This window comes from Vanacampus margaritifer, chromosome 4, assembly GCF_051991255.1.
Source record: "Vanacampus margaritifer isolate UIUO_Vmar chromosome 4, RoL_Vmar_1.0, whole genome shotgun sequence".
NCBI classification, from domain to species: Eukaryota; Metazoa; Chordata; class Actinopteri; order Syngnathiformes; family Syngnathidae; genus Vanacampus; species Vanacampus margaritifer.
In genome coordinates, this window is record NC_135435.1 from 10,301,018 (window position 1) to 10,324,220 (window position 23,203).

Here is a 23,203-nt window from a genome sequence, read left to right on the forward strand (position 1 = left end):
AACTGCCTTGCCTATTTCATTTAGTACAATAGAATTAAAAAATATAGTGCATAATAGTCTTTGTGAGGTACGAGATATCTGAACTATCAGGGGAAAAACAGCGAGGCGGACAAAGGAGGTTCTCCACCTGCGGGGTCTGCAGGACCAATACCATAGCCTGCAGCTGGATGGCAGCTTTTGGAATGACCGTGAAGTTGATGGAATGGTACCAGCAGATTTGAGACCATGCCAGCCTCAATAAAGTGTGAAATAATTTCAGTTGCATCTTGTTGCTGACAGAGGAGGAGCTTCCTCAGTCGGTACATCCTCTTGTGGCACATCTTCATGCAGTATCACCTAGAGGAGACCTCGGGTGGTCATCAAAGATGGTCCTCAGGTATTTGTACTTTGTCACAGTCTCATCTGGTGACACATGGACCGGTGAAAAATGTCTGCTTTTATAGACAACAAATTGAACTTCAGTTTCAGAATAAATTTTATTTTGGGCACATTTAATGATTGCTTTGCACCAAATGGCAATTAAAACAATTCTATTATTTTATAGTCTACTGTTAAGAATTCAGGTTTTAAAATGAAAAATATTATCCAACAAGTACTGTATATGATAAGTTGTTGGATTTTTATTTTTGAAGTTGGTGAAAAAGCTTATTGCACTAAACAGATCAATAGACAGCAAAATAGATTTAGAATTAGAATCTTTATTGTCATTGCGTGAGTTTTTTTACTACACCATGTCGGGTAATAACACGAGTCTCAGGGTAAAACAATGAAATAAAATGTCTCAGAACAAAAGTTCAAAAGTAGTACTTGGCAAGTTACGCCAAGACTAAAACTGACTGAGTGGCGATTGTCATAATCAGTTCCACTACGACTACATCATTTATTATTTTGACAGAGACTTTAGTAATTTTTCAACAAAATGATCAAAAATCTTTAGTGACTAAAGGTGTGTTGAAGAAATATACAAATAATATTAAAGATCAATCCCGCTGCCATGAAAGAGACCTGTTCTGGAGCTGCAAGAGAACAGACAGGATGTTAGACAAAATGTCACATTCAAGAACACTTTCATCCATCTATCCATTGCAAATATGGAAATAAGGTGTGTCTTCAAGATTCATTTTACCACTTGAGGTGCTGGTGACTTCAACTGCAGCAGTTGTAGGAGCTCCTGTTTGTCCGCTTGCATCAGTGACAGCACTTGTAGACGGAGCCGGGTTGGTTACCACAAGGCTCACGGGTCCTGACCTGAGGGTGAAGTGCTTGCTCCGCATACCGACAGTCGCTCTATTTACCAAGCCCCGGTTGCACTGTGTCGTACACTTAAGCGAGGGAAGGAAGGTGATGCACAAATCCACCTCGCACTCGACATACATCTGTGTGACATGAGAAAGAAGGAATAGGTCAGGGGAGAGGTGAGAATTCAGGATTATTCATTATTATTATTATTATTATTATTATTATTATTATTATTATACAAAATTAAGCCACTGCCTTTTTTTGTGAAGCACACATTTCTAAATAAGCAACATAAGAATATGTTAACTGATGAAATTGCAGGATTAAACTAAATGTACACTTCATACCATTGTGTTTGACAAAATAGAATTGTTTTTATTGAATAGTCCCCCCCACAAAATAAACAATACCAGTCATCATGCTCCCAAATGAAAAACTTTTTAACTTTAGTAACAATTGCAGTTTGATCTGAAAAGTTATTACAATGAACTATATGTAGATGTTCAGATGCAATGGCAATTGCAAGTAGGCCTACAGTCTTATCAAAGGAATCCAAGCTCAAAATCATGACCACAGCATATTTATACAAACGTGCATGCTACTTCTTCTACTCAAAAGGTTTTATAAACGAGGTGGACTAAAAAGGAAATTTAGTGGCTCAACACTCGTCAAGAGAATACAGTACAGTGGCATTACTGGCACCTAGGGATAAGAGTTAAATTCCATGACCATGCTTATAACTTTAAAAACTCAAATATTTATATTGTATATTTTTATATTGTGTGTATATTCATTTATACTTTTTATTCTCTTTTAAATTAATGCTGCTCCTTTGCTGCTATTTCTCAATTGCCCCTAGGAGATGAATAAAGTTATATTGAATTGAATATCTCAAATCCCTTTCCCCCATTGAAATGAATGGAAATACCATTGATTGGTTCAAGCTTCCCACACAAAAAAAGGGGAAAAAAAGTTTTTTAATGTGTGCTGCTCATTCTCGTGTGTGCGCCTTGGCCACCTGGTGCAGTATTAAACAAATACACATTCAATTCCTTTTTGTTTTGAGCATGACAATCAATAGCTTGAAGCCTCTTTTTTTGAGGAATATTTACTAATAAAAAATGTTAAAAAAGCAGGTGCTTTTTGTTAAGTTAGTTCAGTCATATGCCAAATATGCCAACATACAGCGCTCATAACTCGTTTGCGTTCACAAGTCAAGGCAAAAAATAAATAATCAAATAAATAAATAAATTAAAAAAAACAGCAGATTTTGGAAAAGAGTGTAAGTTGGGTCACTAGTATCTAAAGGCACGACTGAACATGGTTAAAGGTGCCTTGTGCAGTTCAAAAAGGTAATTATAAAGCTTTTTCTATATCATGCATGCCCCACCAATGTTCAGATGAGTACAAATTGCCTTTTTTACTCAGACAGGGCCTATTAGCTTGCATCTTCCCTTCAGTGTGGAGTGTTCCAATCATCACAGTTTCTTGGGGGAGGGGAGGAGTGCAGTGGTGGAGGGTGACCTAATAAAGGTGATGTTAGCGTACAAGATGGTGATGGAAACTGGAAAAAATAATAACAAGAGGCAGCCCCAAACTTCAGCTCAGATGCCAAGAAAACTGAATAAAATAAAGAGTTCATTCGAGCGCACGTACTCGCATGCGCACCATGCACGAGCTTGACACAGAGGTTGCAGTTATGCTTTACGCCAGAGGGTGGCAGTTGCAAATAAAACAGTAAGTAACAAACTCCACAAGGCTCCTTTAAAAAGCAGAAAGGAAAAGTGCAATGGACAAATAAAAGTACATACCGTATTGTTCACTGTAAAAAGGTTGGACAAATCAAGGCGAAAGATTCTTGCATGGCTTGTTGCTCTGATCTCTAGTGTTGTGTTGGAAGCTTTGCATCTGGAAAGAGAAATTATGACAAATTGTGAGTTTAAAGGAAATGTTTCAGGTCGGCAGCCCAGAGATCACTGGCTGTGAAGTACTGTACGTGATTTGGAAATTAATAGTAAGTCACATGCTACTGACCCATTCTCCAGTATGGTGTCCCTTTCAGCAAAGTCATCCGTCTCAGACCGCACGCAGCGTTCGATACTAAGCTCAGCCCGTTCCAGAGTCGTGTTGGAAAGCAAATGGAGGTCCAGTGCTTTGATCCTGGTCCCCAGTTTCTCTAGGGAAGTGCGGATATGACTTGCTGATGCTGAATCTCGCCGTAGTCGTCCTGGCAAAAGACCAAGGGAGCTGAATTGTGGGCGGGATGTATATAATGCCAATGGTCCCTCTCCTGGCAAGTGAAATTCTATCTTAACATCAGCATTGTCAAAGGCTGTTGGGGGTACGGCGATGTTGAAATTTGGGCCTCTGGCTCGGACCGCAGGGATGCGGCAGGCCAGCGGGAGGATGAGGGAGGGTTGGCGGCTGATCATGGAGGAAAGACGCACACTTTTCAAGGTGTTAGTGTAGACCAGCTCTGTGCCAGCATGCTGGAAAACAGAAGAGAATGAGGATGTTTCTGGCTTGGAATAAATTGAGCGCCCTAGAATAAAAAGAAACAAAACAAACAAAGATGACTTCAGCCTTTTACCACAGCTTTGGTGCCACAGCCATCTAACGCAATGTGCGCCGTGATATGAGTGTCGTTCAAGATGACGGGACAAGCAGGACTGTTAAGCTGCAGCTCAGACAGGTTGATGTTGCTCAGTGAGACAACAGGAAGCGCCAGTGTCATCTCTGTCTTGTTACAAAACAGCTCTAGAGGCAGACAACACTACATTCTCAGGCTCAAATGGCAGCATTGCAACAATTCAACAAGAAAAAAAGAGGAACAAAGTTCTCCTAACCTGTTCCTTCAGGTAGTGTCCTCATTTCTCCTGCAATGAACAAGAGAGGCAGCTTTAAATATATTGCACTTTCATATACTAAAATGAACAATTATGAAACTTGGAATAGCACCCTTACTTTGGTACAGCCACACACACCGAGGCTCTGACTGCAAACTGGAAAGACAAAAAGTGCAGATGAGAGCTTTTAACAACCATGCAATTAAAACTGGCAAGCTTGTGACCAATTGCTTTGAAGTATCTTTGCGAGGGTGTTTGTGTATATTATCCATCCATCCATCTATCCTTCATCTGGGTCACTTACAAAGTTTACAGGCCTATCCCAGCTGTCTTCGGGCAGTAGGTGGGGTAAACCCTGAATTGGTTGCCTGGCAATCGCAGGGCACACACAGACGAACAATCATTCACACTCACAATCATACAGGGACAAATTAAGGTGTTCAATTAACCTACCGTGCATGTTTTTCCAGAATGTGGGAGTTTTATCCATGTCTATTTATAGACTTCTCTATAGATTATTATATAGAGTATTTGATTTCTAAAAGTGTATTGGTGTGGACACCACAACAGCATACTAGCAGTTCAGCACCTGAGGATTCACCTATTCGTAGATTTAGTTTCAATATTTAAAGAAAATATTAATATTTAACAATATATTATTTGATTAATATTATTTTTTAGGTGGGGAGCCAATCCTGTTTTTGATGGAAAAGGCCTAGTGGCAGTATATCACCACTTATTCAAGAATTTTATTGTAAAAAAACAAACAAACAAACTAAGACAGAAAGAAAGAAAAAAGAAACAACATTTCAATGAAATTGAATGAGCATCAATTATTCAGAGATTTTTTATTTTATTTTTTTAAACTGATTTGCAGGCCGGTCTTGTCAAGATCCCCAGTGAATAGTGGGGGTCCAAAGTACACTTTGTTAGTTGTTTTGCAATATTGTTCGACAAACATTAGTGTAGTTAGTACATATATTGCATATTGTGATCAAATTTATTTTTAACTTTAATATGTGCAGATAGTATAGGGCCTATAGTATCTGCACATGGCCTATACTAAACCATCTATTCTTCTGACCATGCACCCTATTGAATCGTCACTCATACACAAATGGCTGCATCCGTTCAGCTTACATACCTCACGGAATTGGCAACAAAGCAGATAGGAAGAACTGGGGCGAGAGTGTTTTCCCCACGGACCCAGGACATGGACAGTTGTGCCATGGCGCCAATTGAAGTGAAGCCATACTTGTTGAGCCCAGGTAAGCCGACGACTGCTATTTCTGAAACACTAAGCACAGTGAAGACCATTGTAATTGCATTGCTGCTCTCACAACACAATGTGTAAACAATAAGATATTTTGTATGCGTCATCAATGACACTAAAACGATAAAGTGCGTTGTCAACATGCCATTGTTATTACATTTTTTTTCTCATTCCACTGTGTCATTTTGTTCAGACCTGTAAAGTTGAGTGTGGCCTTTACAGTAATATTTGAGAACAGTGTCACCTTTAGGCATTGTTTTGACTGAAGAATTCTGACAATGGCTTTTGAAGAGCTGGCATGTAGACAATTTTAGATGGCTGACTTTGGGACTTTCCTGTATGTTTCTCTTTCATGGTTCACAAACGTCATTAAATGTCTCCACATTTGGAGCACAATGCATTGCATCACTATTTCTGAACCTTTGAGGCAAAGCATATGTCACCATTCAAAAATGTCACCAGTGGTCTAAACAGTACATTATACTTATTTACTGATGATTTCATCTTACAAATTTACTTGCTCACTGTTACAGTAAATCTGGGCCAGTTTAGTTGGAACACAAAGCAATTACTTTGTAGTGTAGATGGCAACAGTTGGATTTACAGGTTAATTGGTTTTGTGATCTAGTGGAAGACCATTTAATTGTGCCCGCCTGACGCTGAGCGATAGGCTGAGCGACGCAGAATAAATCAGCCTTCAATAATGATATTTGCACGAGTTAGGTACAATTGGATAATTGTCCTCATCACACCTGATGCACATTAATGTGCTGCTACACGGTAGATGGAAGTCACTGCATTATATGATATAATGTATATTATTTAATACAAACGGATATAAGTAAGGTAAAGTAACCTGGAAGAACATATTGAGTTGTACCCACTTCAAAAGTACAAGAGATTCTTCTAGGAAGATTTAGATTTTTTGTATTGTGTTAATAGGGATTTCCCTCCCTGCTTAAACTAACTAACTAACTAACTAACTAACTAACTAACTAACTAACATTATAGACCAGCACAGCCAGCAGCAGATTTTGTTTGCATCACCAGCAAGACACAACAAAAAACAGCCCGGATTCAAATAGCCAACTCCAACTCACTCTGCCTACTGAGCCACAGCTGGCCAACAAAACCCAACATGCTGCTGTGGCACTGCCGGTATCAGGTGATAGCTGGTAGGGCAACAGCAACGTGGCTCAGTTGGTAAATTGGACTCTCTGATGACTGCAGGGTTGGTTATTTGAGTCCCAGCTGTCTTCGTTGTGTTTGTATTGAAGGCACTGAAGACAGAAAATTGAATTCCAAATCGCTACTGCCACCTGTGGCCGAAAAATGGAACTGCACACATCCTTCTTCACGTTGTACACAATGCAGCACAAGAAGTCACATGCAGAGAGAGGGCGGGAAATTCGAACCCGAATTAAAACTATTCGGCAGAGGTTTGCAGGAATACCCATTGTGAACAGCTAATGTGTTAATCTGCTAACTAGAATATGTTTCAGTCATACATGGTCAAATAAAAGGCTATTGTAAAGATAATTTTGGGCAAATTGTTACAAAGATATTACACATAGATAGTGAATAAAATTAATAGTGTAAGGAATTCATGGATTAAGAAGTGTTCAACAAGACTTGTCTATTCAGTGGACGTTGCACTGTAGACCATTGCTGCAGAAATACAGTCAGCAGGAATAAAGATTGTAGAGAATTATTTTTTTTTAAATGCACCTCTCTTTTTGGGACATGAAGTCAGCCTCAAATTTCACTTCCTCGAATGGCAAGACATTAAATGTTGCTTGTTTTCTTGGGGTCTTTCCTGTTGCCACAGGCTCATCTATACAGCTGGATGATGACTGCTCCACTGGAAGTGAAGAGAAGCACACCTTACAGTACAGGACTACAAAAACGAAGCCAAGAGATGTGTCTTATTACTTGTCTTGGTATAAACAAAAAGACGAAATAGACCAAAATAGGACATAGTATTAAGATTTAACCCCGCAGTGAGGACAATCAGTTGCATTTTCAGACACACCAGTGAGGGACAGGTGCACCGGAACGGAGCCGAGGGGTTGGCTCTCACTGGCTTGGCTCACTTTGGGGGTAGGAATGTAGTCCTCTGCCATCAGGTAGATGGAATACTGCCCAATTGGTGCGTTTCCAGTAAACGTCAAAGCACATGTATCCTAGCAAATTGGAGACATTTTTTAATTGTAATTAATCGCATGACTTCACTAGTTAACTCGCGACTAATCACAAATTTCATATCTGTTCTAAATGTACAATAAAAAAAATCTAGGTTTTCATACTCTTGTTAACAAAAGTGGAAAAAAATGTTAAACTAATAGAAATAGTTCAAATGAATTTTTGACGATCATAGCCGTCAATGTCAGTGAATGGGTTAATATTGAAGTCACACTGACCTTGTCCAGCTCGATAAAAGAGTGTTGCGTACAGTTGAGACACTCCCCTTTTTCTTCCATAGCAAAACGGCATTGTACTCTATCTCCATCAAGGTCTTTCACAGACAGTTGGATGAAGTGAGGGCAGTTCTTACGTGCCCTGCACGCAAAAGTCAAAAAGTCATTGTAATCTCCACAAATATTTCAAGACAATTAGAAATGACTCATTTGAGCTGATCACGTTTAACAGGTACTTTTAGCGTTATTCCTGATGCATAGGTGTGTGTTAATATTACCTTATTGGAGGAGGCAGTGCAACATAAGCAGGGTAATTGAGCTTCCCAGAGCTTGCACGTACGTGTGGCCCTGCTTTCATTGATACATAAAAGGTGGTTCTGGAGCTAAAAAGAAAAGGCCATTAAATGCAAATAACTTATCGATAAGAAAATACAAGCTGACAGTCTTGTTCAGTCTATTAATTTTTACGCTACAAAGAAAAAGGCAGTGATGTATCAATTAATTGAGAAAAGTGAATGAGGTCTAATACTTCAAACTGATTGCGCTGTTGTAGTTACTGGGGACAACTTGCTCCCACTGGCGAACACACCAGCCTGAGCCGGGTTTCATGCCACTGAAGGGGGAGTAGGCTTTGTGAAGGGTGCAGTTGACCCCTTCCGTACACAGTCCAATTAATGGGGGGCACGGATTGGATGCGATTACGGTGAAATGAGCTCTCACCTGCAAAAAAATCAAAGAGAAAAAACAATGTAGCTTGAACACAATGTTTTCATATTCAAGTACTTGTTTAGCTGTAGTTTACAAAAATAAACTTGGACACAAGAAGTATATGAGGTGGCATAACCATTATCTTAAAGAGTAGAGGTGACAGATTAGAAAATAATTCATGTCTGAATACTACGGCCTACAAAAAAAAGAGGAGGAGACCAAATGTTACTCACCCATTGCCCTCCATCACTTTGTAGGGGCACAACATGGACTGTGAGCCCCAGGGAGGACGCCTCACAGGCTGGCCCTATCCAGAGTAGAATCAGGCTCTGCACCACGATTACCAATGTCAGTCTGTCAACCATCTCAGCTCATTATTCATCCAGCAACCTCTTTAGAAAACAGACAGAGCAGATTTTTTTTTAGGAGTCACAATTCATTACAGCATAATATAAGTGGCACTTTGCAATGTGTAGTAAATAAATGCTGCAAAAATCTAAAAGTAAGTCACATAAAAAAGGGGAATTTGATGGCTGCCAAGTGGTGTTAAAAATGCTACAAAATGTGACAATTCTCCTGAAAAATGAGTTGGTGTTCTGTCAGATCAGCATACCCGTATAGTGAATTCTATCTGTAGCCTCACCCTAAACTCAATCCAACACCCAACCCGTTCTTACTGCACATGACCTGTTCCCTACAGCGCATGCACAGAAGTGCAAGGTATGCCACTCTGACGGGTATACTGTTTTGTCGAGACACCGGTATGAGATTTCTGAAACTCAAGCACATATGAATGCCATCAATGTCCACCATATGCGGTTTCATAATGTTGGAAAAAAAAAAGGTCAAACAAGAGATATTTTACGAAAATATGTTTTTCACAAATAGATGGTCACTGTTGACTGAAACTAAGTAGCGTACTCAAAATGATACAAACAGACTGTCCATCTGTCAACTGGGTAACTCCTTATGCCTGAAATGGCAATAAATAAATAAATAATTCTACATTTTCTATACATCTTATCCTTTCCTCTCTAGGGTCACAGGTGAGCCAAAGCATATCCCATCTTACTATACGTAAGCCGTAGTGTATAACCTCAATTGAGGCGCTCGTCAATCTCAGGGCACATAAAGACACAAGCATTCACACTAGAACTGTGCGATACTTGAGATTTTGGTATTGATCGATACCGTGTAAATACCGGTGCCAGTATCGCCCATGTACTTTTAGGTTCATAAAACAATATGGTATTTTAAATCATTTGTCCTATTGAATAACATGTTTTTTTAAGTTAAACTTTCTTGTTGGGTCCTTAAATATGCCTAGTGTAATATCCTTAACTGAAACTTAGATTTAGACAGTTGTTTAAAGTTGCAATAATAATAATCCTCATATTCTTAGTCCCTGTCGCTCTTCTGCACTCAAAGAAACGTCAGCCACCGAAGTTAATTTATTCTAGACTCATCATACGATACTTCCATGTTGTGCTACACTACCTAAGCTCAATGAGTAGTTGGAAAAGCTCAATCAAAGCAAAATATGACTCTTGAGTTTAAAAATGTTCCGCCTACTGCTGTAATTGGCGGGCTGGCGCATGCGCATGCACTACAAAGGGATTGCGCGAGGGACCCGTAAGAACCCCAAATAAGTAAATACTCACTTTAGTATCGATTCTACCGACACTTGGCTTGATCTGATTGAGTCTTCTATCAAGCTAGCGTGCATGTTTTTGGATGTTGAAGGAAGCCGGTTTACCTAGAGAAACATGCTAAGTTGCTAACGCCCCGCAGTGGCTAAGGACCAAACGGATATTAGAACACAGGACTTCAGAACTGAGAGGCGCTAACCACTCAGAGAGGATGGATGGTTACTACTAAGGTATAAAGGTGACTTGAAGAGCATAAGTGTCTTGAAGTGAGCTCCAATTCACATATTAAACCCCTTCAGACCGATAGATGGTCCCAGTGGACATGACATATTCGCGTGTCTAAACCAATAAAACACATACCGGTAATTTGGATGATGCCAACACTGGTTCATGATTGGCTCTTAACTAACTAATCACAATCGCAAGTTGATTTGCATGATGTTCATGGTACAAATGTTGCATATATGCTTAGTACATTTACAACACGTAACAGCCATATTATCCTGGCGTCCACTATAACATGAGATAACCCCCCAAATACGTTTCCATGTTCTTATGAAGGAAAAGAGTCAAAATCAGCAAAAAAAGAAAAAAGAAAGAAAATACATTTTGCCCAGCAGAAAAAAAATACAGGTCTGAAGGGATTATTGGGTAATTAAGTTAACATATTTTATGAGTGAGTTGTCTTTGGGAGTAAGTCTTGGGAGTAAGATGAAGAGAAGAGGAAGTGACAAACTTAATTAGGCGACATATCTTGCAGACGTCTGACAAGTTGGTATTTACTATAATGGTCAATGTGTTGTTGTTCACAGTCAATTTCAACAGCCGTATATTTAAAACCTGTTAATAGAATTCAATAGGTGATGTAAAACTGATTTGGGTTAGTTAAAGGTCTGTGAGATTTACTTTATCATTACACAATGGACACTGATTTGAAATTAAACACATTTTGTTATATTATTACAACATAATGGTATAAGGTAACACAATATCAAAATATGTTACTGCTAAATTCTATTGGGAAAAAAACAGGAAAATAAACTACTTTACAGCATCCAGATTAAAACGCACATGTACTGTATCAGTGTCAACTTTTAAAGTTTTCTTGTTTCGTTTTGCTAAGAACACATCTTTATATTGCCAAACACCTCTCACTGCTGTATTTCATTTTCAGAGACAGGTCAGATGGTGAGGATAAATAACTATTGGATGTGTAATGTGGAAGAATGCACTTTTTACTGTAAAAATCACAACTTTTATTATTTAAAGGAATCTAGCAAGTCTCTATGAAATAGTTATGTTATATTTGCAATATTTTGATTTCTAAAACAACTATGCCACTCATTGAAAGCTCCATAACATCAGGAAATATTAACAGCAGGCCAAACAATCTAACAAGTTTAATAAATGGTTACTTCCTATAAGCTCCAACGTAACGAATAAAAATCTTACCTGGTTTCAGTGAAGAAGTAAAAACTCTTCCCTTATCTATAGGTCTTAACAAAAGGTGGAGTTAACGAAAAATTTGGGCCGATAGAGAATGAAGTTAAACTGGTAGGACCATAGGCCATGACTGGAGGAGGGCTTACAAAACTGATATGCTTTGTTTTCCCTCAACTGATGTTGATGCAGTGTTTGTCTAACGTAAGCCGTAAACTACACACGCACAAAAGTGATAGTGTCATCCCCTTAAAGCAAAAACACAGTGCTTACTTCAATTCAAAAGTGACAACCCCTGCTAATATTAAGCCATGCAAATAATATATTGCTTTATGTGATCGAGACAGAGTTATATATTTAAAAGAAAACTTAACATTGTGTTGCACATGCTTTTAAGACAGTTGATATAAAAATATTGGGTTAAAACAGTATTCAACTCTTGTGCACCTGTGGACGGGTATTTTAGCCCACTCCTCATGAGCAATCTGCTCTGGCTGTTTTTGGTTTAAAAGGTGTCTTCTACTGACAGCATGTATTACTGTAGTTCAGAAGCCATTCATGGGTGTTTTTAGCAGTGTTTTTGGCCATTATCCTATTGGGTCGGCCCATGACCCGCAGCTGAGATGAAGCTTTTAGACACTGGGTAGCACGATTTGCTTCAAAATATATAAAATGTCTTGAGATTTCAATGTACCCTGTACAGATTAGAGGCACACTGTGTTAGGTTTAGCAAAGCAGCTCCAGAACAAAGTCCAAGTTCATTTTTGATTAATTTATTGCCGTGACCACTGTGCCCGCCCCCATGAAACATGGAGGCTCTGTTTTGCCCTGTGGTTGCTGTACAGCATCTGGCACAAGCCGTTTTGGATCTGGTTGATACTGTGAAATAGCAACGAAATCTGGGGAAAATTGTACTACAGAGTGTCAAGAAGCTTGGTCTGTTGGTCATGGGTCCTCAAAAAGTCTTCAGTAGGGAGTTTTCAAAGCCAACTGAAGCAGATTGCTCATCATGAGGTGTGAGCCAAAGTATCCGTTGACAGGTGGACGACTCATTGACAGTTCAAGAAATATTTTTGTTGCAGTAATTGCCTCAAAATATTAAAGGTGGCAATTTTTGTCCAGGTTAGTTGTAATGCAATATAGTAATTCAGTTGGACCACACCAATGAAGCAATGCAGGATTTTCCAAAAATATTTATTGCGTTTGGCAATTACAATTTATTTCCGTGTCCTTTGCACGGGTTTCTCTTTCTTTAAAGGATACCAAAATTTTTATCCACGTGTACAGAATTTAATTAGAAGACAAAAAAGCAACAACTAAACTGCTTAGAATTTAGATTTATTATATATTTTTTTGCAAAAACAACGTAAAATTTGGGCGGCACACAATTTCTTTATTCCTGCTAGGCTGATTTCAATTTAAACACTGTTTTTCCTGGTTAAATGAGTTTGAGATCCTCTCTCGTATAGTCTCATAATGAAACCCTCTGGAATGATATATTCCCATCTGGTTAAATATCACAAAACGCATACAGAACAGTATCATTCAATGAACATTTGGTCACATTAGACTTCACTCCATCCAAAGAGCGGATGGGAGTTGGCCTTTCATAAAAGGGAGGTTTCTTGAATTTGGTCAGAGGAATGTTTTGTGATTCTTTCAAATGCCTCTCAAATGGATGCTAGCAAACAAGACAGAGTCCTGAATCATAACTTTACGTCAATGCAGCAGGATATTCCCCATGTCCCCCTACTGACCATTCTTAGCATGGAGCATTTTCTCCTGAAATGACATATTAAGAACACTTGTGAGAAAACCGTGCAATAACCAAAACATTCAAGTAAAGTCTTACTTTGATCATAGTTTCCAGCTTGATGGCATCAGCAGCAAACTTGCGGATGCCGTCAGACAGTTTTTCAACTGCCATGCGCTCCTCATTGTGTTGCCAGCGGAAGTCCTTCTCATCCAGGTGGACCTTTTGTAGATTGCAATCCTTCGCTATAGATACAAATTTAGGTCAGTGTGGAAATTCTGTAGATTGTCAAACACAAAATAGGCCAGAGTACTCTATTGGGGAGATGGTTTTCCTAAAACCAAAAATAATGCTAACCACTAAAAATGTCTTCAAAACCATACCTACATAAAAGCGTTTTTACTGTTTTAATGGTTAGGGTTATAGACAGGCACAGTAAATCGTAGAGGGATTTTTCTCAAACACGATAAAAGTGATAGTTGCTCTATAATATAGCTTTAGGAGTTTTTGTAGGTCAGCACATTACCTGTTCCCACAGCAAGCATTTGTTTGACAGTGCAGTGGTCCTGGCTGAGTTCTGCAAGCAGCCCAGGAGAGATAGTGAGCAGGTCGCATCCGGCCAGGGCTTTGATTTGTCCCGTGTTTCGGAAAGAAGCACCCATCACCACAGTACTGTAACCAAACTTCTTGTAGTAGTTGTATATCTTGGTCACACTCTGAACACCTGGTTTTAAAAAAATGCAGCAGGGGAATGAGGAAGTTACGGAAAAGGGAAACACTACAAATGACATTGTCAGTCTACCATGTCACAATCAGAAAATTCCTTCAGAAAAGCAACCAGACCAGACTAGCAGCTGTAAGTCACAAGCAAGAGCTGTAGTTTCAAAAGCAGCAACCTCTAAATGCACATAGATAAGAGCATAATCTTTTTTTCTACCCTAAAATTAAAGTTATACTGTACTGTAAGAGAGTGTGATATTGAGGTAATTTTTCTGCCACTAGATGGCATAACTGCATTTGTAAGATGGCGACAGCTCAGTGCATTTTTTTTTTTCATATCAAGAATGATCTCATCTTTAACATGAACTTGTGAAATTCTGCACATTTTCAAAATTGTAAAATACAACTTGACCCCAGGCTAAACACAAATCTATGCATTAACATTAAATTTATTACTGCTAAATTTTGTCGTGGTCGTGCCTGCTGCGTTGCGACTGAAATGCCCCAGTACAGGTTTTCCAAGTAAGGGGGTGGTCATTAATCACGAGTAAAAAATTTTTTTTGTGTCGTTAAAGGAACTTTAGATTAACTAAAAATGAACGCACTAATTTTGACACCACAAGCATTTTTATTTTGTTTGATTTGATTAATATCCAAATGAATTAAAAAAAAAATAATACCAATCGACTGACAGCACACTGTTTACGTTATCTGTCACATTTGGAGCTCACAGGAAGCTACACGTGTGCATAATGCTCACTGGCTTTAATACTCTTGCTCTAGTCTGCTGGTTCCATAACACACAACTTCTCAGTCCAAAAAGTTTGACACAAAATCAATATAAAACAGATGACAAGAAAGCTAAGATTAGAGGTGTCAATTGAGAGCAAAGATCAAAACTGGTCAAATACAACATCCTGCGATGCAATAAGAGAAAAACATAGTTTATTCATTCTTTCATGAAATAAAATAAGGGGCGGAAAAAAACAACAACTCAGTACCTGGGTCTTCATGGGGCTCGTAGGTTTTTTGGTCTGTGTTTTCCTTGTACCAGTCGAGGATGCGCCCAACAAAGGGTGAGATGAGCGTTACTTTTGCTTCTGCACAGGCTACTGCTTGTGCAAAAGAGAAAAGCAGGGTCATGTTGCAGTGAATGCCATGCTGGCTTTCAAGCTCCCTGAAAAAGACCACATTAGATCACATTTTAGTCACACAAAATGTGGAAATCATAAACACTAAGACTGAATCAATTGGCATTAGTCCGTCACCATTCATCATGGTGTTCTACTGGACCACTCTTATTCAAATCCAAAAATCCAGTAGTTTTGGCTCATCCAGCTTAAAGTCCAAAAATAAAATAGAAGCTGATCTCCCATCACACTCACTTGCCAGCTTGGATTCCCTCCCATGTAGATGACAGCTTGATGAGTACCCGCTCCTTGCTGATTCCAGCTTCCTTGTACAGTGCAATGAGCCTCAAGGCCTTGGCCACCATTTCTTCTTTGTCGAAAGACAGTCTGTAAAGTACAAATACATTTACAGTATAATAATTATAACCGGAAGTATTTGGGGGTTAATATGCATCCATTGATAAGTGACTTTAATTTCAAAGCAAAACCATATGTAAGAGTTTGTAAAATATGTTATGTAGTGTTCAGAAGCTACCAAAAGCTAGCTAATGAATATGCACGAATAAGCTCAAAGTAGTCTTTCATACAAAAATTACAGTGTGTTTTACAAATGTTTATCATCATAATAGGTAGCTTTCGTCAATATGTACCTGGCATCCACCTCAGTTGAGACTCTGCCTGGGACCTTCTTGAGGATCTCGAGCCCAAAGCTCACAAACAGCTTGTCCATGGTGTTGGCGATCTGCTCGTCCTCAGTTCTGACCAGCAAGGAAAGATACACCGGTCAATCACTTTGGACATTTAAATGTCAAGTTTGGTTTTGAACCTGCAATCCTAAACATGTGGTATAGATATGCAGATTAATTAAAGCTAAATTTGAGCTCAAGCTCTTACCCGCCCTTGGCGATGCCATATTTGATGGCCTGATCTAACAGGTTCTGGTATGCTGGCATTTTGGCAGCAGCTAGGATCAGAGAGGGGTTGGTGGTGGCATCCTGAGGCTTGTACTCATCAATGGCTGCAAGACAATGAAATGGAACAGCATTAGGAGAACAAAGAAAAGAACCAACATATTAACCAGCACATTTTGGTTATGTCAAATAGAAAAATAATGATTCTGAAAAGAAACTTTTCTGAGAAAGGCACTCAACAGTAATTTAAAACCCTGAAGAATGGACACAAATGAGTGCTTCCGTCAAACAAGTTCACGTACAAATCGGTGTCATTCTGGGGATAAATTTGTCACAACACTAAAACCTGCTCAGTCAGGTGAGGCATGTTGACAGACTTCGATACGAGCAGTACAATCTTGCATCACATAGTTTAGTATTTAAATGCTTGATTCATGCATCTGTGACATCAGAGGAACACATGCACTCTATTATCCTGTTTTAATATCCAAAGATAATTTCAGTTTTTACTCCGTTTTAATTTGCACGTGTTGAAAAAGGACAAAAAAAAGGAACAATCACAAAAATCAAATCTGTATTTGGAAACAATGAAATGAAACTATCATATTTTAGTTCACTTGACGTGCTAAACTACTAAATACATAGATCAAATGGAAGATCATTTGAAGAACTACATGAGATTTATATCAAACAAACAGCCAGTAACAGACTCAGAACAATGAAATGAACAAAACAGCGTTTTTAAATGCTGGGTTGGCCGTTCTCAATAGACATACGAGTGACGAGCCTTTTCAATCAGTGTGCTGTGTGTCAACTTTACATTGTGGCAGCCTGAGCAGCACCAGACAAAGCTGCCAACTCACCAGAGAACAAAACTATGCCTGTTCTCGGGCAAGTGTTCTACTGTGTTTAGCACCAGCAATCAGGAAGTACCCACAGAATATTTCAACCGGCACAACATTGTGTGGCCCATTAGTCACTCATTTTGTAAGTGGAGATGTGAACTTAATATAAATGTAATCCAGGATTGTGTAATTGATTAATATACAATTCTCCCTACAATAAAAATCTTGGCCTGTTCAAATTTTCAGTTTCAATTTTCAAACCTTTTCTGAGTCGCAGTCATACAAAATGATATAGTCTTATGATGCAGATTTGTAGGAGCTGTGTCAGTGTGTAATGAATGCTATTCTGTTATTCATCAGACAAACTAAAGAGGCCAAGCCAAAATGAAGCTAAACACGCACACACGCAAAGCTGGAAGTCTGAATGAAATTCAAATCACCAAGTTGAAATAATTTTAGTGATGAGAAATATGAATGAACACTAATTGTGGATAAGTAGGTATACACGAGTCTGTGGTTGCAATGGCTATGGCGGAGGACATTTTTCTCAAATAGTAGTACAAGTTAAAGTAACACTGAAATTAGTTTAAAGGGTTATTTTTAAGTAAAACCATTTCATACAATCACTTTCAAAATCAAACAGCGGTTGCGTACTTTGAGAATTGCAACATTTCCTAATGGGCCTGCCTTACACCACAAACACAAGTTAAGAAAGTAGCATGGGTTGCTACATAATTAGTCAAAGTAATGAAACTGATTCTAGGAAGAAACCCCCCAGAAATTGCAATATTGTTGATTTATTGTCTTTCATCAGTAAACTTTCAGATATTAGTGTGGAAAAACCGGTTTCCCAAGATGAAAATGTTGGTAATTCCGGTTGTTTATAATTATTAAAAAAAAAAAATGTAGATGACACTTATTACAAAATTCATAACTATAATAAACTAACTCCTGACGGTGGTGTCCAGCTAACTGCCGCAACTTTAATCAAAATTGCTATTCCTATGTGACAAAGTTTCCCAATGTCTAAGGTTTGTGCTGGGGCCTGCGAGTTACCCACTTGACCTTGTGATTCGCAGCCACTGAGCTGTACATTAATGTGCCGCGAGCAATCCCGTACGCCACAGGCAATGCTCGAATATCACTTGGTCTGGAAGAAAACTACTTTATTTACCACAAATGAGTCAAATGACGTCTGTGTTTATCAATCTATACCACCAAAATACAGTGACAGGCAGAACAATGAAATGCTCTTCCACTAAATGGCAAAAAACAACCTACCTGTTGCCGCTCAAACAACAGAATATAATTAAACAGGCCTAGGTTTCACTCTAAATAAGAACATTTATGAGCAAATTGCGATTAGATCATTATTTTAGTATAACTACTTTTAGTGACATATGACATTTAGTTTGGCGGTTTGCCGTGAGATGTTTTTAATGTAAACAATGGGTCTCAATAAATGCTGGGAATGATTAATTATTTGTGCATTTTAAACCAAATTTAGTAGTTCATTTAAAACAACTCTTGTGCAGTACAGTCTGGCCCTGGCTTTCATTAACCATGCCAGAATATTAAACCTAATGCAGCCAATGTTATCCATATGTGATTCCAATGTTATTGAGACAAACAAACCCTGGTTTTGTTTTCCCAAATGAAGGCTTGTAGGCAAACTGTCATGTCATCCTGACTGTGCAGTGTGCAAGCCTCTCCGCGTTTGCATCACAGGCTAACTGAATAACTCCACTTATTTCCTCATCAAGGACCACTGGTGGAAACTGTAAACCATGCACAGGGAAGGAAAGCAAACCAGGAAGTAAATACACTTTTGTGTGCTAAAACTTTGCCGCTTTTTCAATTCAAACAAATGCCGTTATCTGAAATAATACACAATGTCAGAAAGTAAAAAAATACTTTTTACCAAGTTGCAGGAAAACTTCTTTTTTTTTTTTTTTACTCCAGAGCGAAGTGTGCAACTAGTACGCAGGTAACCTAGCAGGTTTAGCGGGTTAATCGGATTACTACTACTTGAACAGTCAGTCGATAAGGATAGTAAAGAAACTTCCACAAATATTAGAGTTGTCTGGTTTAAGTTCACGGGCCTTGCTCACGCGATGCTAGCATGCGTTGCTGTCTGGCTCGGATTAATTATTAACACAGCGGTAGTTCACATTAATGATGAAGCCTTCTTGCACGCTAACGGGCTAGCATTAGCCACTGGTGGAAGCGGGCGTTTTACCGTTAAAGTCCCCCGTGTCGGCCACCACCACGGTGTACTTCTTCAACTGGTTGAGCGCCGACTCCATTTTTCGCCGTTTGTCTGGAGACACACTGAGCATGATGAGCTGCGACTGCGAGCTTTTTATACACACACAACACGTGAGCGCAAGCGGAATGCGAGAACTACGGGAGCGCGCACGCCGCGCAGCACGTCCAGGAAACAGTCGTGGGGTGCGCGCGCGCCGGAACAGGACAGAACCTCAACAAACTCGCGTTCGTATTTCGGAGACGATTCTTGGTTGGAAAAAAAAAAATTGAGGGTGCTGAGCTTCAGGTCAGGCCAAAAAATTTAATTTACTTTTGTACTTCTGAACGCATTTTCATCTTTTTATTCTCACATTTATGAAAGAGAAGCAAAAGAGGAATGTATTGGATTTATAAGACAGACATATTGTAACCCTACTAAGCCAACTCATTTTGATACTGAAGCAGTTTTACATAAGCCTACACAAGAACAGTTATATTTTTCTGGAATAGACCCTTTCCATCATCTGAATTGGATTCTTTATATTTTTTTTTAGACTGAAATGCACAACACGCAAACTGGAACACCCATATGTGGTTAAAGGATGATATAGTCGCTATCTTGAGTTGCTTTATTTCCAGAGTGGTAACAGAATGTAGTCTACATTTATTCAATTCAAGAGCTGCTATCGGCCACAATTTCATTTACATGTTCTTTTGTTTCTTTGCTCTTATCTTCAAACACAAAACACTTATCAAAGCAAATAAATAGCTGTATTTAGGAATTGCACAGCTTCGCCAATGGTGCCAAACCCTGGGAGCCCCCCACCCCCCCCCCCACATGCTAGCCAATACCTTACATAAACAGTGACCTATGATAAAATACAGCAATAATAACCCTAGTGGAGGGCTGTCTGGTTGACTGGCGACCAGTACAGTGAAGTCACCCCAAATCAGCTGGAAAAATGCTCCTGCTCCCCGTGTCCCATTATGAATAAACAAATGCTTTGATGTGATGATTATACAAAATACAAATTATACAAATATATTCACCCATCCATCGAAAACTACAATTAGGGATTGGCTGGATTGTTTTTTGATTTACTAATTGGTGACCTGGTTCCAATTTGTTAGGCCAGGAATTAGTTGGTTGCGGAGACTGCAGCCACCCGCTGGCATACATTTCGACATTTAAATGATTCTGTAAATTACAGAGCAGGTTTGGCTTAGTCGCACACTTTATATCTAGATGAAAGAGCGTATTCATCAAATGTGCCAATTACATGCTAATTAATTTCTCCATTTCTTTGAGTCTGTAATTTCTGCTGGAGCTGGACAATCTCATTACTGTTGCTGCTTTTCTACAAGCTCCAAATATATTTCCTGGTCAAGGCAAGTGTGAAAAAAAAGGTGTTGTCATAGTTTGCTGTTCTCTCCTGGGAGCTTTTAATCTTCCTATGGGTTGTGGCTATTTGAATATTATATAAAGTCCAGGAAGACAAATTACTTGGTTTGAGTACCTTTACATTGGATAATTCCTTCCATCCATACATGTTTATGTAATTTTGTTTGCGTGATTGTATCAGCAGCTGTGCTGAGACCTACAGTATGTTAGCAATTTATTCTTTCCTATCATCATTTCAATCAAATTTGAATAATTCAGTTTAAAAAAGCAGTTTAAAAAAGCTTATGGAAATCTTTTCCTTCCATCATGTTTCTGCATTTAAAAGGAAACATTTCACCCTGCATGATTGACATTGGCGTGCAGAGATTTTGGGGTTAGAGGGGCAAGGGTTTGAGCACCACTAGGGGTCTACCTGTGCACACCAGTGATGCTTGAGTTGTACAATATTGCAGTGACTTCAGTTCATGGCTTAATGTGCATATTAACAACAATGTCTCCTTTAGGACGTATAGTATAGAGAGCTTCACTTTGCTGACTTCTTCTGTTCGATATCTAACTTCCTTTCACATCACAGTCCAAAAACATGTCAACTGAAGACTGAAACTTGCTTTTCAATGTGAATGAAATAGTGAATGGTTGTCTGTTTATGTTTCAGTCCTGTCACTGATCCGCCGTCAGTCACTGGTGATGACGGTTCAGTACTGTATTTCACCATCAACAGGATAAGTGGTGTAGAACATGGATATGAGTGAAAGTAATTATTTTTACACCACATTACACTATGCTAGAGTCAAGTTGTCCATTGGCCTTTCAGACATGAGGAATGTTTTTTACTTGTTGCACATTGGGGAAATGCAGCTCATAAAACAATTGCTAAAATGATACAGTACTACAATTTCCAGTAGTCGGGTCCTTAGAACAATGAATAAGCAAGCTGCGAGACAAATATTGTGCAAACACACTCACATGGAATCAGGTTAGTTACAAAATAACAAAAATATATATGTGAAATTATTGCAATTTTTAGATATGACCAAAAAAAAAAAACCTTTTGTGAGCCTGAAACTCTGACCACAAAAATGTAATCTGAAAATCTGCGGTCCGAGTGGATGTTTGTGCCAGATGTAATGATTACCCCTAGGCCTTCCTGGTGCCAATATATTGTGTTTGTGAGATTGAGGTGACCTCAAAATAACCCCAAACTGCGATTCGAAAATATGATACCTTTGTCCACACTCCACAGTTGTAACTGGTTTTGAGGCATAAAAAATTAACAACCAAATCCCTTAACAAAACAAAAAAATACCACCCACACATGATTGTAGACCACTGTTGCGTCTCCAAATCCCCAAATTTTAAATGTATGACATACTGGTAATACTGTACATCGAACACAATGTCCCGATCTGAATGTACATTTTTTTAATAGGTTTTAGGTGAACTAATGAATACACACACGCACACACGCACATACACATTCTCACCCACATACAAAAAAACAAAAAAAGAGAGCAATGATGATGACATGTCAAATCGGTAAAATTGCCGAATGAACAATAATGAGCTCTCCATAAAAAAAAAAATAATAAAATAAATAAAAATAAATAAAATGAATGTAAAATCAAAGGGTTACTGTAATGTATGGTATGTTATGGCTTTGGCATTCCTGTGTGGAGTTTGCAGATGCACATCACCGTCTGTAAACTATATTACGATTTTTAAATTTTTTAGGATAGCAGTTTTCATAAGCAGTTTTCCTGAAAACAAATAACGTTTATTAGACACATTTTGCATCAGAAACCAAAATTGGTTCACAGTCCGTCCATCCGTCCGTCTTCTTCCGCTTATCCGGGGTCGGGTCGCGGGGGCAGCAGCTTTAGCAGGGAAGCCCAGACTTCCCTCTCCCCAGTCACTTCAGCCAGCTCATCCGAATGCTGGTTCACAGTCATACACGGTATACACTGTGCTACAAAGTATTGGCCATATGCTGTTATGGTGGATATATATTTTTTTAAATCAGTCGCTGCAGGTGTATCTGAAGAATGATCCTCGACATTTGCAAATCAGTAAGTGCGTTTCTGAAAACTATTTGTAGCAAAATACCATGGATTACCTTCAAAAGCCAGTCTAAAAACCCTTAGTTCATCTCTCAAAAGTGCCAAAAAACATGTCAATATCATCAGAATGACAAGTCCTTGTGTCATTGTGCACTGATAAGTCAGTCAAATTGCTTAGTCATGTTGTCACTATGACAGTATAACCTGGAGGGATATACTTGAGTAAACGGCGGATTAAGTTTTGATGACAATCATGACACATTGTGACAACTTGTTGCAACAACTCGTTCCAACCATTTTTGCATGTAAAGGCTTATGTGACGAACTAATGCCTGAATGTTGTGGTGGCTATTGACTCAGTCAGTTTGCATGTCAGTAGCACCTTGTCTTTAATAACACATTAGCATGGTAAAAGTGTGCTTCCATCATTGCAATTAAAAAAAGACAGTGGTACTGTCTGTCCATCTGAAATGTCAGCTATCTCTGACCTAACAATATAAGCAGGGACCAATGACCAATTTGTTACATATTCTTGTTTAAGCAATACAAGCAATAATGTCACTTAA

At 38.8% G+C, this 23,203-nt stretch overlaps 3 protein-coding genes across 5 annotated transcripts in view; 1 reads left to right on the plus strand and 2 right to left on the minus strand.

The window, feature by feature from the left end:
• Positions 1 to 678: 678 nt before the first annotated feature.
• On the minus strand, positions 679 to 12,610 carry LOC144050095 (uncharacterized). Of its 2 annotated transcripts, XM_077563048.1 has the most exons (15): positions 11,585 to 12,610; positions 8,717 to 8,875; positions 8,305 to 8,495; positions 8,054 to 8,158; positions 7,779 to 7,917; positions 7,391 to 7,541; positions 7,087 to 7,219; positions 5,230 to 5,382; positions 4,204 to 4,241; positions 4,086 to 4,115; positions 3,830 to 3,996; positions 3,274 to 3,728; positions 3,051 to 3,147; positions 1,127 to 1,376; positions 679 to 1,016 (listed from the first exon to the last, which is right to left on the minus strand). In XM_077563048.1, exons 2-15 carry the CDS (start codon positions 8,846 to 8,848, stop codon positions 934 to 936), a joined length of 2,124 nt encoding a protein of 707 aa, XP_077419174.1. In that variant the 5' UTR covers positions 8,849 to 8,875; positions 11,585 to 12,610; the 3' UTR covers positions 679 to 933. The 2 variants fall into 2 exon arrangements, with proteins under 2 accessions (XP_077419174.1, XP_077419173.1); XM_077563047.1 differs by lacking the exon at positions 11,585 to 12,610 and having other exon boundaries at positions 8,717 to 11,525.
• Positions 12,611 to 12,747: 137 nt separating this feature from the next.
• Positions 12,748 to 19,361, minus strand: taldo1 (transaldolase 1). Its single transcript, XM_077563050.1, has 8 exons — positions 19,171 to 19,361; positions 16,070 to 16,193; positions 15,826 to 15,933; positions 15,431 to 15,562; positions 15,047 to 15,222; positions 13,852 to 14,049; positions 13,425 to 13,570; positions 12,748 to 13,354 (listed from the first exon to the last, which is right to left on the minus strand). The coding sequence occupies exons 1-8, from the start codon at positions 19,268 to 19,270 to the stop codon at positions 13,322 to 13,324; spliced, it is 1,017 nt and encodes a 338-aa protein (XP_077419176.1). The 5' UTR covers positions 19,271 to 19,361; the 3' UTR covers positions 12,748 to 13,321.
• Positions 19,328 to 23,203, plus strand: part of tspan4a (tetraspanin 4a) — a 128,835-nt gene continuing 124,959 nt past the window's right edge. For both annotated transcript variants that reach the window (XM_077563053.1, XM_077563052.1), the window contains exon 1: positions 19,328 to 19,485. The gene's annotated coding sequence lies outside the window, so the exon portion shown is untranslated. The remainder of the gene's footprint in view (positions 19,486 to 23,203) is intronic.

Excerpts from the sequence above, each read along its gene's own strand:
- LOC144050095 (XM_077563048.1), bottom strand. The coding sequence starts at position 8,848 with ATGGTTGACAGACTGACATTGGTAATCGTGGTGCAGAGCCTGATTCTA. Across the intron at positions 7,918-8,053 it reads GCACTGCCTCCTCCAATAAG|GGCACGTAAGAACTGCCCTC; the intron begins GTAATATTAACA and ends TTTTGCGTGCAG. Across the intron at positions 3,729-3,829 it reads GCTGTGGCACCAAAGCTGTG|CATGCTGGCACAGAGCTGGT; the intron begins GTAAAAGGCTGA and ends TCTGTTTTCCAG.
- taldo1 (XM_077563050.1), bottom strand. The coding sequence starts at position 19,270 with ATGCTCAGTGTGTCTCCAGACAAACGGCGAAAAATGGAGTCGGCGCTC. Across the intron at positions 16,194-19,170 it reads CGACACGGGGGACTTTAACG|CCATTGATGAGTACAAGCCT; the intron begins GTAAAACGCCCG and ends ATTGTCTTGCAG. Across the intron at positions 15,563-15,825 it reads TCAACTGAGGTGGATGCCAG|ACTGTCTTTCGACAAAGAAG; the intron begins GTACATATTGAC and ends TGTACTTTACAG.